Source organism: Protopterus annectens, chromosome 4.part0 (genome assembly GCF_019279795.1).
Source record: "Protopterus annectens isolate FY-2018-M chromosome 4.part0, PAN1.0, whole genome shotgun sequence".
Classification (NCBI taxonomy): Eukaryota; Metazoa; Chordata; order Ceratodontiformes; family Protopteridae; genus Protopterus; species Protopterus annectens.
Window position 1 is genome coordinate 1,155,178,702 of NC_056733.1, and position 12,986 is coordinate 1,155,191,687.

The following is a 12,986-nucleotide window of genomic DNA, read 5'->3' on the forward strand; positions in this document are numbered from 1 at the left end:
TGGGTTCTATCCCTATACCAGGTACATGGATTGGTGATGCTGCAGTGCAGCATAAAGTGGACTGTTGCACTCCTGAGTATTGCATCCTTCGGAAGAATTATTAAACTTAGGTTCCATCTGCTTGAGATGGTGGTAGCTCAGATGGATGTAAAAATCCCTTGGCACCTATTGAAAACAGTAGGGGAAGTTTCTCAAAGACCTGGCCAAATTTCCTATAGCAGTAGAAATAACACCATGCGTCTCCCCTAAAAAGTGGCTGCTATCCTAGTGGGACTAACCTGTTCAACAAAGGATAAATAAAATAAATAATACACTAAAAAAAAAAAAACAACCTTAATACAGCTCTTCTTAATTATTTTACCCTTTTCTTCTGTCTGACTCTACCTATGCTGTCCCATCTTTAACCTCTAATTATTCCTTCTTTCTATTATCATCTCACCCCCTATGAAGTAACCCGTACTAAGCATACTTCTGGCAGACTGATACTCCATTAACATATGGAGTCTATGTCTATGGCAAAAACATCTTAATATAAATATGCCCATACAAAAGAAGACAGCACTTCTCCATCCTATATGAATTCTTCTCCTCATAAAAATAATTTAACATTACACTGTATACTTCTTCGTATCACCTTACAACCACCATTTGGAATGGGTTTTATAAGGATTTGGGAAATAAAAGTTAAAACTCTCCACTGTTACATCTGATAAAGTCTTTGGATGAAAGTGCTCATCTAGGATAAATAAAGCCAGATTATTTGAAAAGAACAGGACGCCTTAGACTTACCTCACTTTTTGTTTTTATTTGGGACTAAGTAGTGGTATATTATTTGCTAAGCCCCTCTGCATTTACTTGGTTTTGGCCTGCTGAGATCTACATTAACAGGCAGTGCTCCTACGTATCGATAAGGGGATTATTTCTCAACATTAAGGTCCTAGAGAGACTGACATTGAAGTTAGCATCAACTTGGATGTACGCCTTTTAGCTGATCTTTTCCTAATGGTATTGACATTATGACTCACATACCTTGGAGCTTTTCTGCTGGTGTTTCCAAAATGGTTTCTGTCTAATAAAAGATTATCCCAGACAACAAAACACAAACAAACAATATGCCTCTTCAACTTACCTGAGATGACTGCAGATTAAGACTTTCCAATTTGGGGCAGTGGATGGCCAAACTTTGCAAAGCATCGGCAGTTACTCCGCCACAGTGGTACAATTTGACATATGTTAGGTGAGGACAAGACTCGCTGACAGTCTGTAACAATATCCAATAAGAGTCAGCTTTTCAAGAGAACTAATAAACCTAAAATAAACACAGAGCAATTTACAATGGCAGCATTTGTAAACAGACAAAATCACAAATCACCTCCCCAGCCCCCCAACTCAAACACAAACACACTTTTACAGTCTTGTTCTTTCAAGCACCATTTTCCACAAGATACTTGTGGGAATCACCTTGCATTGTTTAAACCCTGAAAAATTACTTTTCCAATCTCCTCAGTTCACATCTCATTTTATAACTAACCCAGCTACAGAACTGGATATACTGTATCATGTGGAATTGACAGTTTAATGCCCTGGCAGAAAGAGTAGCAGATGTATAAACCTTTTTTCCCCATCTCTCTAATGCTCTTGAGTCTCTTTCAGAGGGTAGGGTTTTTTTGGCAGTGGCAGCTGCAACATCTTTTGGGCCCTGAGACATAGTTTCTGGGTCTGCAGCATGGGCTTTATACAAATGGAAGTGAGAATCCGGGACCCTGTAATATCTGTCAGGTTTGGCAGGGGCCGGGGGAAGAGAGTCAGGGGCAGAACTGACATCATTATATGCATCATCAACTACAGTTAGCACAGGTGGTATGGCTAGAGGCCTATGCTGTGGTAAGTGTAAAAAGGTTCTTAATCTTTTTCTAGAATCAGAGAAATCCTGACCCTGCCATTGAAAGTGTTCCCTCATTGAATGCAAAGTTTCCCCAAAGGAAAATTCTTCAGGAGGGGAGGCAGAAGGAATAGAGTCTTATGCATCTGAATCCTCATAAGGAGAATATGGCCCTTCCTGATGGTCTGATACATCAGATCCATCCGAGGAGTAATCTGAGGAGAGAGGTTCAGGGGGTTCAGTCCTAGGCCTTTTGTCAGGAGGAGGGTGGGAGGCCCTGTCTGGGTGAGGTTGGGAACCCCTAATCATGGATATAAGGTCCTCAGCAAGGCTGAGAATCTGAGAACTTGAGGGAGGTCTCTGAGAAGTAGCTTTTGCAGGTAAGGCTTTTGAAATTTTAGCTGCTTTAGCTCTGGAGAAGGCCTTAATAGACATAGAAGCAGGGGGCCTAGCTGCCCCACGTGCAGGAGTAGAGATGTCCAATGGAATGGTGTCGGACAATTCTTGTGCGCTTGCTTCTTCGGTAGGGATTTCTGTAGCCGACGCAGCCGGGGCCTCTCTGGCCTCGGTTGTCGGAGGTATGATTTCGGCAGAAGTAAGAACCAAGGACTCTGTTTCAGCCGAAACCGAGACACTCGCGGTAGGCCTAACCGTGGTTTCAGCCGAAACCGCGGGCCGCGACTGTCGGTTCTTTTCCTTGCGTTTTTTGGCTAAATGTGTAGTCGGAGTCCCCGACGGCATTTTATATGCAAAAGCGGATCCAAAAAACTCTTCTGCAAACTCCGACCGACGTCTAAGAGTCCGTCGGTTGAAGGAGGCACAGGCTAAACAAGCTGATACGTCGTGGTCTGGGCCTAAGCAAGGAAGGCAGTAAGAATGTAAATCCTTATGAGGTATTTGTTTCCCACAAGTTAAACAATTATTTACTTTGTCTGACATCGGCTGAGGCAAGAAAGAGTCCCCAACGGGGTACTTAGCTTTTTTAGAAGTCTTCGGTAGCTGAAATCTCTGGATCTGACCGACCGGCACTTGCGAACAGCTTCTGCTTCGGGCACCGCGCGGCAAGAAAGACTGAGGAAAATGGCGTCGGCTGATGCCTTTATACCCCAGAAGCTCTGACATCGGGGAAAGTGCGACATCAGCCGAGGCCAGACCCAGACTTTGGAATCCGGCTGACCGAAGGGCTGCCTGAGGCAGGACAACCCATATGTTATGACTGCAGATGCATCCTTGAAGGACATCTGGATATTAATTGTGAAAAAACACAAATACTGCTCTAAATATGCACTAGCCACTAATGAAAAATACTAAGATGCGACGGTTAGAATCTAATAATAGTTCTATAAACTCCTTAGCCACTGTTTAGGTCCACTGGTTTAATCAGCTTTCTGTTACTCCTGTATAGCAATAAAAAAGAAGTTATGTACTTAACATAATGTTCCATTTGTGTTATCGATCTTCATTTATCCTTGACTTATGGGTTCAGTTCAGAACATCGCAACTGACTCGTCTGTTACTACAGCCCACAAGAACCAAAAACTGTCGAGCTTAAGTCCTACCCAGAATGCTCCTCTCCAATTTACCTCAGATCGAGTTTGCATATAAACATGTCGGGAAGTAAACCTATTATCACTTTAGTGGAGATTATAACTGGTGTCATATATGAAACAATGAACAATTAGGACCAGATTTCATTCCACCACGGGGTCAGAATGGAAGGGGGATGGAGGGTGGAAAGTCAAGGATAAATGAAGACTGACAACACAGATGGAAAGTTATGGTAAATACATAACTTCTTTACCTGATGTTGTCAATGTTTATTTACTCTTTGGCATATGGGACCGAGTCCCCAGCTACCATTTATCTTGGGAGGACTCACGGAAGGATATTCCTGAGCACCATAAAACCAAAGGATGCTCTTCCCTTAGAGACCAAATCCAATCTGTAATGAGTAATAAATGTATGTGGAGAAGTCCATGTCGCAGCTGCACAAATACCATCCATGGAAGCCTTAGACGAAAAACTGTTGAAGCAGCTATAGCACTAGTAGAATGTGCCCTGACAGGCCCAGGCAATTCAACTTTACTCTTACTGTATAAGAAGGCTATACAATCCTTCAGCCATCCAGCTAAGGTAACATTAGATACTGGTTTACACATTCTGGTATTTGAAAATGAAACAAACAGTTGGTCAGATTTTCTAATATCTTTTGTTCTACAGAGATAGAATCACAATTGTCTATGGACATCCGATAAATGCAAAGAATATTCACCTTTGTTTGAGAAACTAGGAAAAACTAGGAAAAAAGACTGGCAAATTGATTGTCAGACTGATATTTGTCTCTGACACCACCTTTGGCAGAAAGGAAGGGTTCGCGCTCAAGGAAAGTCTGTCTTTGTGAAATATCAAATATGGTGATTCGCAAGATAAGGCTCGAATTTCTGAAATTCTTCTGGCAGATGTAATCACTACCAGAAAAATAGTTTTCCAACAACAAAAAATTTAGGTCACAGTTGGCAGCAGGCTCAAAGGAAGAATGTACTATTGTTTGTAGCACTAAGAAAAGATCATAGGGTACAAATGGATCTTTATATGGAGGTTTTAACAATAATGTCCCTCTTAAAAGAATGCCTCACAAAGTTTAAGATAAATTAATGAATATCTCTTGAACCCATTATGAAAGTTTGAAATAGTCACTAGCTGAACCCTAATAGTAGAGGCAGAGGCGCCTTCTTCAAAGAGTAAAGATAAAAATTCAGATTTTGTCGATAGGAGTGGAGAAAGGGTCAATGTTATTACCACAAGCCCAGCCACTTACTCTTACAGAGCTTTCTAGTGGAGGGTTTGTGTGATGCCAAAAGGAACACATGAACTGGGGAAGATAGAGAATTACGTCTGATAATTAGTGGAACTGGAGAAGCGAAGCTGTCAGCCTGAGGTTCTGAAGATTTGGGTGAACTAATCCATCTGGATGGGATAGGAGATCTGGACTTGGGTCCAGAGTCCACGGTTTTCGAATTAGATAAGGCCAAAAAAAGGGGAACCAATCTGTCAAGGCCAGAAGGGAGCAATGAGAATTACTTTGCTCTTCAACCTTATTGCTTTCTTCAGGAATTGAAGGATTAAATGAAAGGGAGGAAAGGCATATAGATGTCCAGAGGACCAATCGTGCAGAGGAGCATCTATCGGGGATTCCCCCGGAGGGAGGACCAGGGAAAGGTATCTGCTGCACTTGTTGTTCAGGGGTGATGCAAATAGGTCACAGTAAGGTTGGTCCCAGTGACAAAATATTTTCATTGTCACTTTGGGATTGAGAGACCACTCGTGAGGCAGGAGAATGCCTCTGCTCAGTTTGTCCGCTATCACACTGGAGCTCCCCGGAATGTGCGTTGCTATCAGAAAGCAATTGAAGGAGATCGCCCACTGCCAGACTCTGAGAGCTTCTCAATAAAGGGGATATGAGTTGGTTCCTGTCTGCTTGTTGATGTACCAAACTACCAACATATTGTCTGTTTGGATCACAATCGTTCCCAAGGGGAAAGCAGTTTGAAATGCCTGCAATGCTAAAAGCACAACTCTCTGCTCCAGAGCACTGATATGAGCCTTGGACAATCTTGCCCAGATAATGCCCCCAACCCCATTTGGGAGGCGACCGTGGTCACTATGGCTCAGGGTTGAGAAGAAACAGAAGGATGGCCCAAGAGAATTTTGTTTGAGACCACCAAGCTAGGTCTTTTTTGGAATGATTGGTAATCAAAATCTGATCTGACATTGGCTGATACAGAATGGACGAATGAGAAGCTAGAAGCCACTGAAGAATTCTCACATAAAATCTTGCTAGAGGAACTTACATAATGGCTGCCACCATCGAGCCTAAGGCCTGTAAGACTAATCATGCGGCTATTCTCTTGTTGCTGACAATCTTTTTTACTTGGGTCTTCATCTTTTGCAGTCTTGGAAGGGGAAGGGAATCTATGCAAGTATTGGCATGCAGCACCGCTCCTATGAACTCTAAAGTTTGTGTTGGAGTCAGTTGTGATTTTTCATAATTTACAGTGATGCCCAGGCCGGTGTGGGTCTGGAAAACGTAGTCTCTTGCTTGTTCTAGAAGATGCCTGGTGGAAACAGTAAGAGACAGTCATCAAAGTATGGAAATACCAGGAATCCTTGCAGTCTCAAGTGAGCTGCTGCTATACTAATGCCATGCATTTGGTGAACACCTTGGGGCTGTGGTGAGGCCAACGGGCAGTGCTCTAAACTGATGACTGGTTCCCAGCCAGAATCAGAGAATTCTCCTAGAGTGCTTAGTCCATTTTTATTCAGTAATACGCGTCCTGGAGATTGATCAAGCACATCCAATCATCTTTGCCTAGAAATGGGAGAATAGACTGAACCGTGACCATCCACAAATTTGTTGGACTTGTTCAAAATACTCAGATCCAAAATTGGTCTCCAGTCCCCCATCTTCTCTGGCACTAAAAAGAATCTTGAGTAAATTCCGGATCCTATCTGGTCTGGTCGGACCCCCTGGATGACTTTTTTTTTTTTTTTTACTTATTTCTAGTACTGCTGGTTCCCTCTGACTGGGTGGAACATCTGGGATTCTGTTGGAATTTTTTGGGAAAGAGAGAAAGGGTATGGTGTATCCTCGGATTATAATCCTCTACAGCCAAACATCTGAAGTTATACGGAGCTATGTGTGTTGGTGAAAGGATAGCTGCCCCCCCCCCCCCCGACTGCCTCCAGAAAGTAATTGGGCTACTTTCAGGAGTGGTGGTAGGATATGCTAGGAAAGGACTCTCTGAAAGCCTAATTTTGCAGTCCACCTTTGACACATGGAGAGCGTCTTCCATTAAAAGCTCCCCTCTCTGCCCCTGGGAGAGTCACTGCCATGTGTGTCCTGAAAAGGCCCATGGGACTTTCTGAACCACATTTTCCTACTCCTTTGGTTCCTGGAGATTTTCCTTTGTGGAGTAGAAAAATGTATGTCCACTGCAGAAAGGGTCTTTCTCACACCTGGACAACGTTTTTCAAAGTAAGGGCCAAAAAGGGACGATCCATCAAAGGGCACATTGACAAATGAAGACTTGAATGGCTCAGCAAATTCGCATAAGCGCATTCAGGCATGTCTCCTAATGGCTACTAGTGATCCCATTTGCTCTAGTCATCTCTTCAGCTGCATGTGCTATGAGCCTCACGGACGAATATGAAATGGACTCTAGGGTGGCCACCTGAGAAGCAACCTTATCTTGGACCTCTTCAGACACAATTTCTGGCAGGGTATCTGACAGCTCTTTAATCAGATCCCTCTGAAGTCTGGTGAAGTGTACTATAAAGTTCAAATACCGCAATGCAAAGGTCAACGAAGCATAAACTCACTTTCCAAACCCATCCATCGCCCAAGACTCTCTCCTGTGGGGATGGATAGTTGCACTCTCCTCTACCAGTTCCTTCTTTGTGGCCGCTGCTACCACCATGGGATCTACTGGAAAATTCCTTTGCCCACAATTGATGGTCTTCTGGTGCAGAAAGAATTTTGTCTGGCCTCTTGGGAATATGTTCTACAGTGTCAGGAGCCTTCCACACCCGCTGCAAGATCAACTTAATGAGCTCGTCAGCAGGTGGAGTAACCCAAGAGGTACAAGGTCGAGTGCTGAAAGTCTTCAGGTATACTGATTCCTCTGAAGAGGGCTTTTGGGATGTTCAGACACCCCTCTGTTTAAGGATCTCAAGGATGTCTCCAAAGGAGACTTTTGGGGGTGATCGTGGGGAACCCCCCACCCTCATCAAGATCAGTATCTTCTGTGATGGATTCCTTCTGGAATCTAAGTGCTTCCTCTCACACTTCCTTTTCTGAGGAACCTCTCAGTGGGATGATCTGGGGAGGTATCAGAAGAGGACAATACTTGTGGCCTTGGGACGCACTGTCCAGGAGTTGAGATCGGAGGAAGCTCTGGTCGAGAGGAAGGTTTGGGAATCTGCTCCAACAGGGAAGGAACCGACTGAATGCCCACAGTGGACAATGCCCTATCCATAGCTCCCAAGGCTGCCCTCCCCCCCGAAGAGGGAAAGGAGCCCAGAATTGAGGAGGACTGCCTTGGGACCGTGGTCACTCCCCACTCCGAAGAAGCTGCTCCAGAAGCTGAAGCTGGGGTAGAACTAACGTGTGCCGAAGCCCCAAGTTGCAGAGATGGCTTAAAAGAAAACAGAGTAGAGTCCTACCCCTTGGAGCTGACAGAGTAGCCATGACTCCAAGAGTTCTCCAGCTCCGACAGAGCCGAAGAACTCTGTGTAGAAATCGGTACCAGAGAAGCAGGTCTTATTGAAACTGAAACAGTCTGTGCTGGAAAACTGGGAACTGGAATCTCCAAGACCTCAGAGGAGGAAGAGTAGGAGGGGGTCATAGAAGGGGGCTGTGGCACCTAAAAGAGCTGGAATTGAAGATGTACCTGTTTGTCCCCTTGCCGTAAGGAGCTGATCCACCAATAAGAAAGGCAAACCAAGGCAGAAGTCAAACAATCCAAATAGGAGAATAACCAGTCAACATGGCTGAATCCAATAACGTTTCAGTTCCAAAATTTAATAAACCAGCATAAAAATGGTACATAAAACAGCATAAAAATGCTAAAAACATTCAAGAGAAAGACTGCTCTTTTGAGACAGAAATGAACCAGCGACCTAAGCTGATCCACCAATCTCAAGACATCAAATTCTGTTAGGCTCCTAGTGGAATGCATTGACTGGGTAGAGGGAGATTTTGGTCTTTCCAAAAATGGACTTGGCAACTGACCAGCAAAGGGGACTATGGATGGGGAATATCTGGTTCTAGGTCTACCCAGGAAAGAAAATTCAGGGCATTCTGTTGTATCTGAAGATATCGGTGCTGCAATAAAAAGACAGTGCTGAAGCTGTCAGCTCCAGTTCAGATAATTTCGACACCAGAGGAGAAGTCAGTTTTGTTGTAGAATTGGGCACTGAAGAGGCTGTTGGTTTTGTAGAAACACGAGGAACTGAAGTCCTCGTTTTTTGGTCATCGGTGCTGAGGGACACATTGGCACCAATCGACTGCTCTTTTTTGGTTTACCTAGTTTGGAAGATGAAGAGGAAAATACATCTGTTTTACTTTTACCAGATAAACTATGCCTCCTCAAAAGCAGATTTAATCACCCCCTTTAGCAAAAATTTGTTCTTTTGTTCTACCAATGCCTGGTGGTAAAAGGCATGACAGATAGAACATCCTCTTGCAAGTGCACCAGGCCCAGGAAATAGACACAAACAGAATGCCCATTAGAACTGGTTATCTTTCGGTCACACTTTAGACATTTTTTTAAACCAGAAGCTCCTTTAACTTTGTCAGGCATATCTGTCTTATCGTAGCAGCAAAACAAACAACAAAAACTGTAACTATAAGAGAAAGGGACAGGAAAGCTACCAACAATGGTAGAGAGGAATACCGAAGTACAGAATACTACCAACAATAGTAAATAAACTACAAGTGTAGGGAGAAAAACAAGAATAAACTACTACAAGTTTTCTTTTTTTTTTTTTTTTTAAGGAGGCATAAATGGAAAAAAAATGCTACCAACAAAAGTAACTGCAAGATACACTGAAGTGTGTAAGAAAAGGAAGAGGAGGAGATGAAAGATTTATAATGGAAAACAGTAGGCTAAAGGAGAAAAACTATGTACTATTAAGAAAAAAGCAGTAAGTCATAGCCAAAAACTTTAAAATAGATCAAGAAAACTGAACTTAGTTCAAGAGCAATTTGGCAATGCATCTGTCACACTAAGTGGCAAACGAGATCAGAGGTAAATTGGAAAGGAGGATTCTGGTAGGACTTAAACTCGAGAGTTTTTGGTTCTCATAGGCTGTAGTAACGGCTCAGAACTGAACCCATATGTCAAGGAATAAATGAAGACTGACAACATTAGATTGTTCATTTAAACAGCTGATAATTATGTGAGAGGCTTCTACAAATGAACAGCATTATGTTATGACCAAAGAGAAAAAACAATAGTATATAACAATTCATATACAAGAGTGCAATATGCAACAATCAAAGTACAACAATGCTACTGTCCTGTCCTGGCAAGGCTGAAGGTGGTAGCAAGTTCAGCAAAACAGATATTACTTAAAAAGGAAGGACATAACGTTACCAGTATGTTCTGAATTTGCCCTAATGTGCCTCTGTTAGTGGACCATGCCTGGTACACCTCTAGCAGAAGGTAAACAGGGGTCATTCTCATTAGATACCCAAAATACCTTAGCAGATTCTCATTCTCATTTCCGAGGTCCAGTGGCTTTACACTGCGCTTCTGACTGCCAAGGTTCTCATGCTATCCAGGGCAGCTAAGTCCAGTAACCCATATGTCACCCAGTGGATAGCCAACTGGCTCACAGACAGGCCCCAGGAAGTTAGAAAGTGCAGTTGTGTACACTTACCACAAATGTAGATGTTCGAGTGTATTCACTGTTGCAGTCATCACACTTGGGTTATCTGCCTGCAAGTAGCCCTCAGTCGGCCCGAATACCAGAGACTTAGTATTTCTGCATCTGTTGCTGTCGCACCAGGACTGACGTCAGGTCGTCAGGGGTATAAAAACAGGCAGCTAACGCCATTGCATCAGTTCTTCTTGCCCCAAATATTAGGAACCCCAATAGGCAGCTAAGTTATGGTGGAGGAAAACACCACCAGTAAAAAGTAAATACCAATACTCCTGAAAGGGGAGAGTAAAAGGCATAGAGAGAGAGAGAGAGAAAGAAACCAGGGGTCTGGAGGGAGGGAGACCAGGACTGCAACAGTGAATACACTTGAATATCTACATTTATGGTAAGTGTACAAAACTGTACTATGTTCTTCGTGTTCCACTGTTGCAATCATCACACTTGGGTGGATTCCCAAAGCTAAAGAAGGGTGGAGGCAGTCAAGAAGAGTTAGGGCTGGCTAGAATGCCCTGCAGGACTGCTGCTGCAAAGCCTGCCCTGGATTTGGAGAAGACAGGCAAATGGTAGTGCTTGGTGAAAGTGTGTACTAACTCCAGGTAGCAGCTTCCAGGATGTCCGTGGTAGGGACTCCCCTGAGAAATGTTGTAGAAGTAGCTGTTGCTCTAGTGGAATGTGTTCTGACCCCCTGCGGTGTTGGTTTCCCATGGTGCTTGTAGCAGAACTGGATGCAATGTACTATCCATTTAGATATTGTTTGCTTAGAAATGGCCTTGCCGTCTACCCCTGTTGCAAAGCTGACTAATAACTGGTCTGATTTTCTGAAGACCTTAGTCTTATCCAGGTAAAATCTGAGCGGTCTCTGCATGTCCAAAGAGTGCAGGACCCTTTCCCCTTTATTTTGAGGATTAAGGAAAACTGTTGGCAAATGTATGGATTGATTGAGAGCCACACTTTACACCATTTTAGGCATAAAGGAAGGGTTTGTCCCGAGAGAGACCCTGTCAGCATGGAAAATAATGAAGGGTTCCACAGCCATAAGTGCTTGTAGTTCAGACACTCCTAGCTGAAGTGATGGCTAGAAGCAATGCTGTTTTCCAAGAGAGGAATTTTAAGTCTGCTGATGCTGCAGGCTCAAAAGGTGGAATTGTGAGCTTTTCCAGTACAAAGTTAAGGTCCCAAGCAAGGGTGGGTGATCTCCTTGGTGGCCTTAAGTTGTTTGCCCCTCTCAGGAACTGTTTGATAAGAGGGTGCGAGGAGAGAGGTGGCTCAGTGTTGTAACGAGCCGAAATGGCTGAGGCATGTATCTTAATGGAAGAGAAGGGCAGGCCTTTGTGGATTAGATCTGCTAAGTACTCCAGGATTAAAGGCAGGGAGGGCATAATTGTGTCCTCTCCTTTAGACAGACTCCAGGAGCAGTGTCTTTTCCACTTATCCGCATAGGATTTCCTTGTACTGGGTCTTCTGGCTTCTAGAATGACATCCAACACTTGTTTGCTTAGAGCTGCTGGGATAGGATTCAAGGGATAAGCCAGGCTGCAAGGTTTAGGGTTTGCAGTTACGGATGCAAAATCTGCCCCTCCTGCTCAGAGAGCAGGGTAGGGTTCTGGTGTAATGTCAGGCTGCGCAGAAGTGGGTACCAGTGCTGGAGTGGCTACTCCGGGGCAATCAGGATTGTCCTCGGTCTGTCCTGTCTTATTTTGAGTAATACTCTTGAGAGAAGGGGGAGAGATGGGAATGCATAAATTGAGAGATTTACCCACTGAAAGGATAGGGCATCCACTTTCCAGGCCCAGCTCTAAGGGTTCCTGGTGCAGAATCTGCTGAGCTGGTGGTTGTAGGGGGAGGCAAAAAGGTCCATATCTGGGGTCCCCCATTGCGGAGTCAGAAGGTTGAAGGTGCTGGGCTCTAACTGCTACTCGTGTTGTTCTAGGAGATTTCTGCTTAAGTCATCTGCCAGTGAATTTTGTTTGCCTGGCAGGAACTGAGTTTGCAGATGGACTTGCATGTCCAATGCAGTGTTCCACAGAGCCATGGTTAGCCTGCAGAGTGGGTAGGAATGGGTTCCCCCATGCTTGCTGATGTGCCACATAACTGTGGTGTCTATTTTTATTAGAAGTTGTAATGGAAAGAGTAGGGATTTGAAAGCTGTCAGGGCATTCTGCACAGCTAGCATCTCTTTTTGGTTGATGTGCAGATGAATTTGACTTGGGCTCCAGTGGCCCTGAACGCATTTGCCATCCATGTGTGCTCCCAAGGCATAGTCTGAGGTAAGGGTCTGGGCAGCATGGGGTTGAGTAAAGGGCAGTCCCTTGTTGTGGTTGCATGCTTCTGCCCACCAAAGGAACTCCGTCCTTAGACAGGGTATGACAGGAAATAGAAGTTATGTCCTTACCATAACGTTCCATGTGGAGTGTTCATCTCACCTTTGTTCTTACACATGGGTTCGGAGCCGATCCTCGGCTCCGTGCCGGCCTCTTGCAAGCTCTGCATCGAGAAGAAGCTCGAGACAATCTAATACCCACAATCCCCCTCTGCCTTTACCTCAGATCTAGTTTGCAAGCAAACCAATCTACATAATAGCACATTCATGCCATAAACCTATACATATATAAACAGACACATATAAAGTATATGTGTATACCAACTATGTACACAGAAA

At 44.1% G+C, this 12,986-nt stretch overlaps 1 protein-coding gene across 5 annotated transcripts in view; it reads right to left on the reverse strand.

The window, feature by feature from the left end:
* FBXL6 (F-box and leucine rich repeat protein 6) overlaps positions 1-12,986 on the reverse strand; it is a 1,251,928-nt gene that overhangs the window by 658,036 nt on the left and 580,906 nt on the right. For all 5 annotated transcript variants that reach the window (XM_044069116.1, XM_044069120.1, XM_044069115.1 and 2 more), the window contains exon 5: positions 1,130-1,261. In XM_044069116.1, coding sequence (XP_043925051.1) covers positions 1,130-1,261 — 132 coding nt within the window. The remainder of the gene's footprint in view (positions 1-1,129; positions 1,262-12,986) is intronic.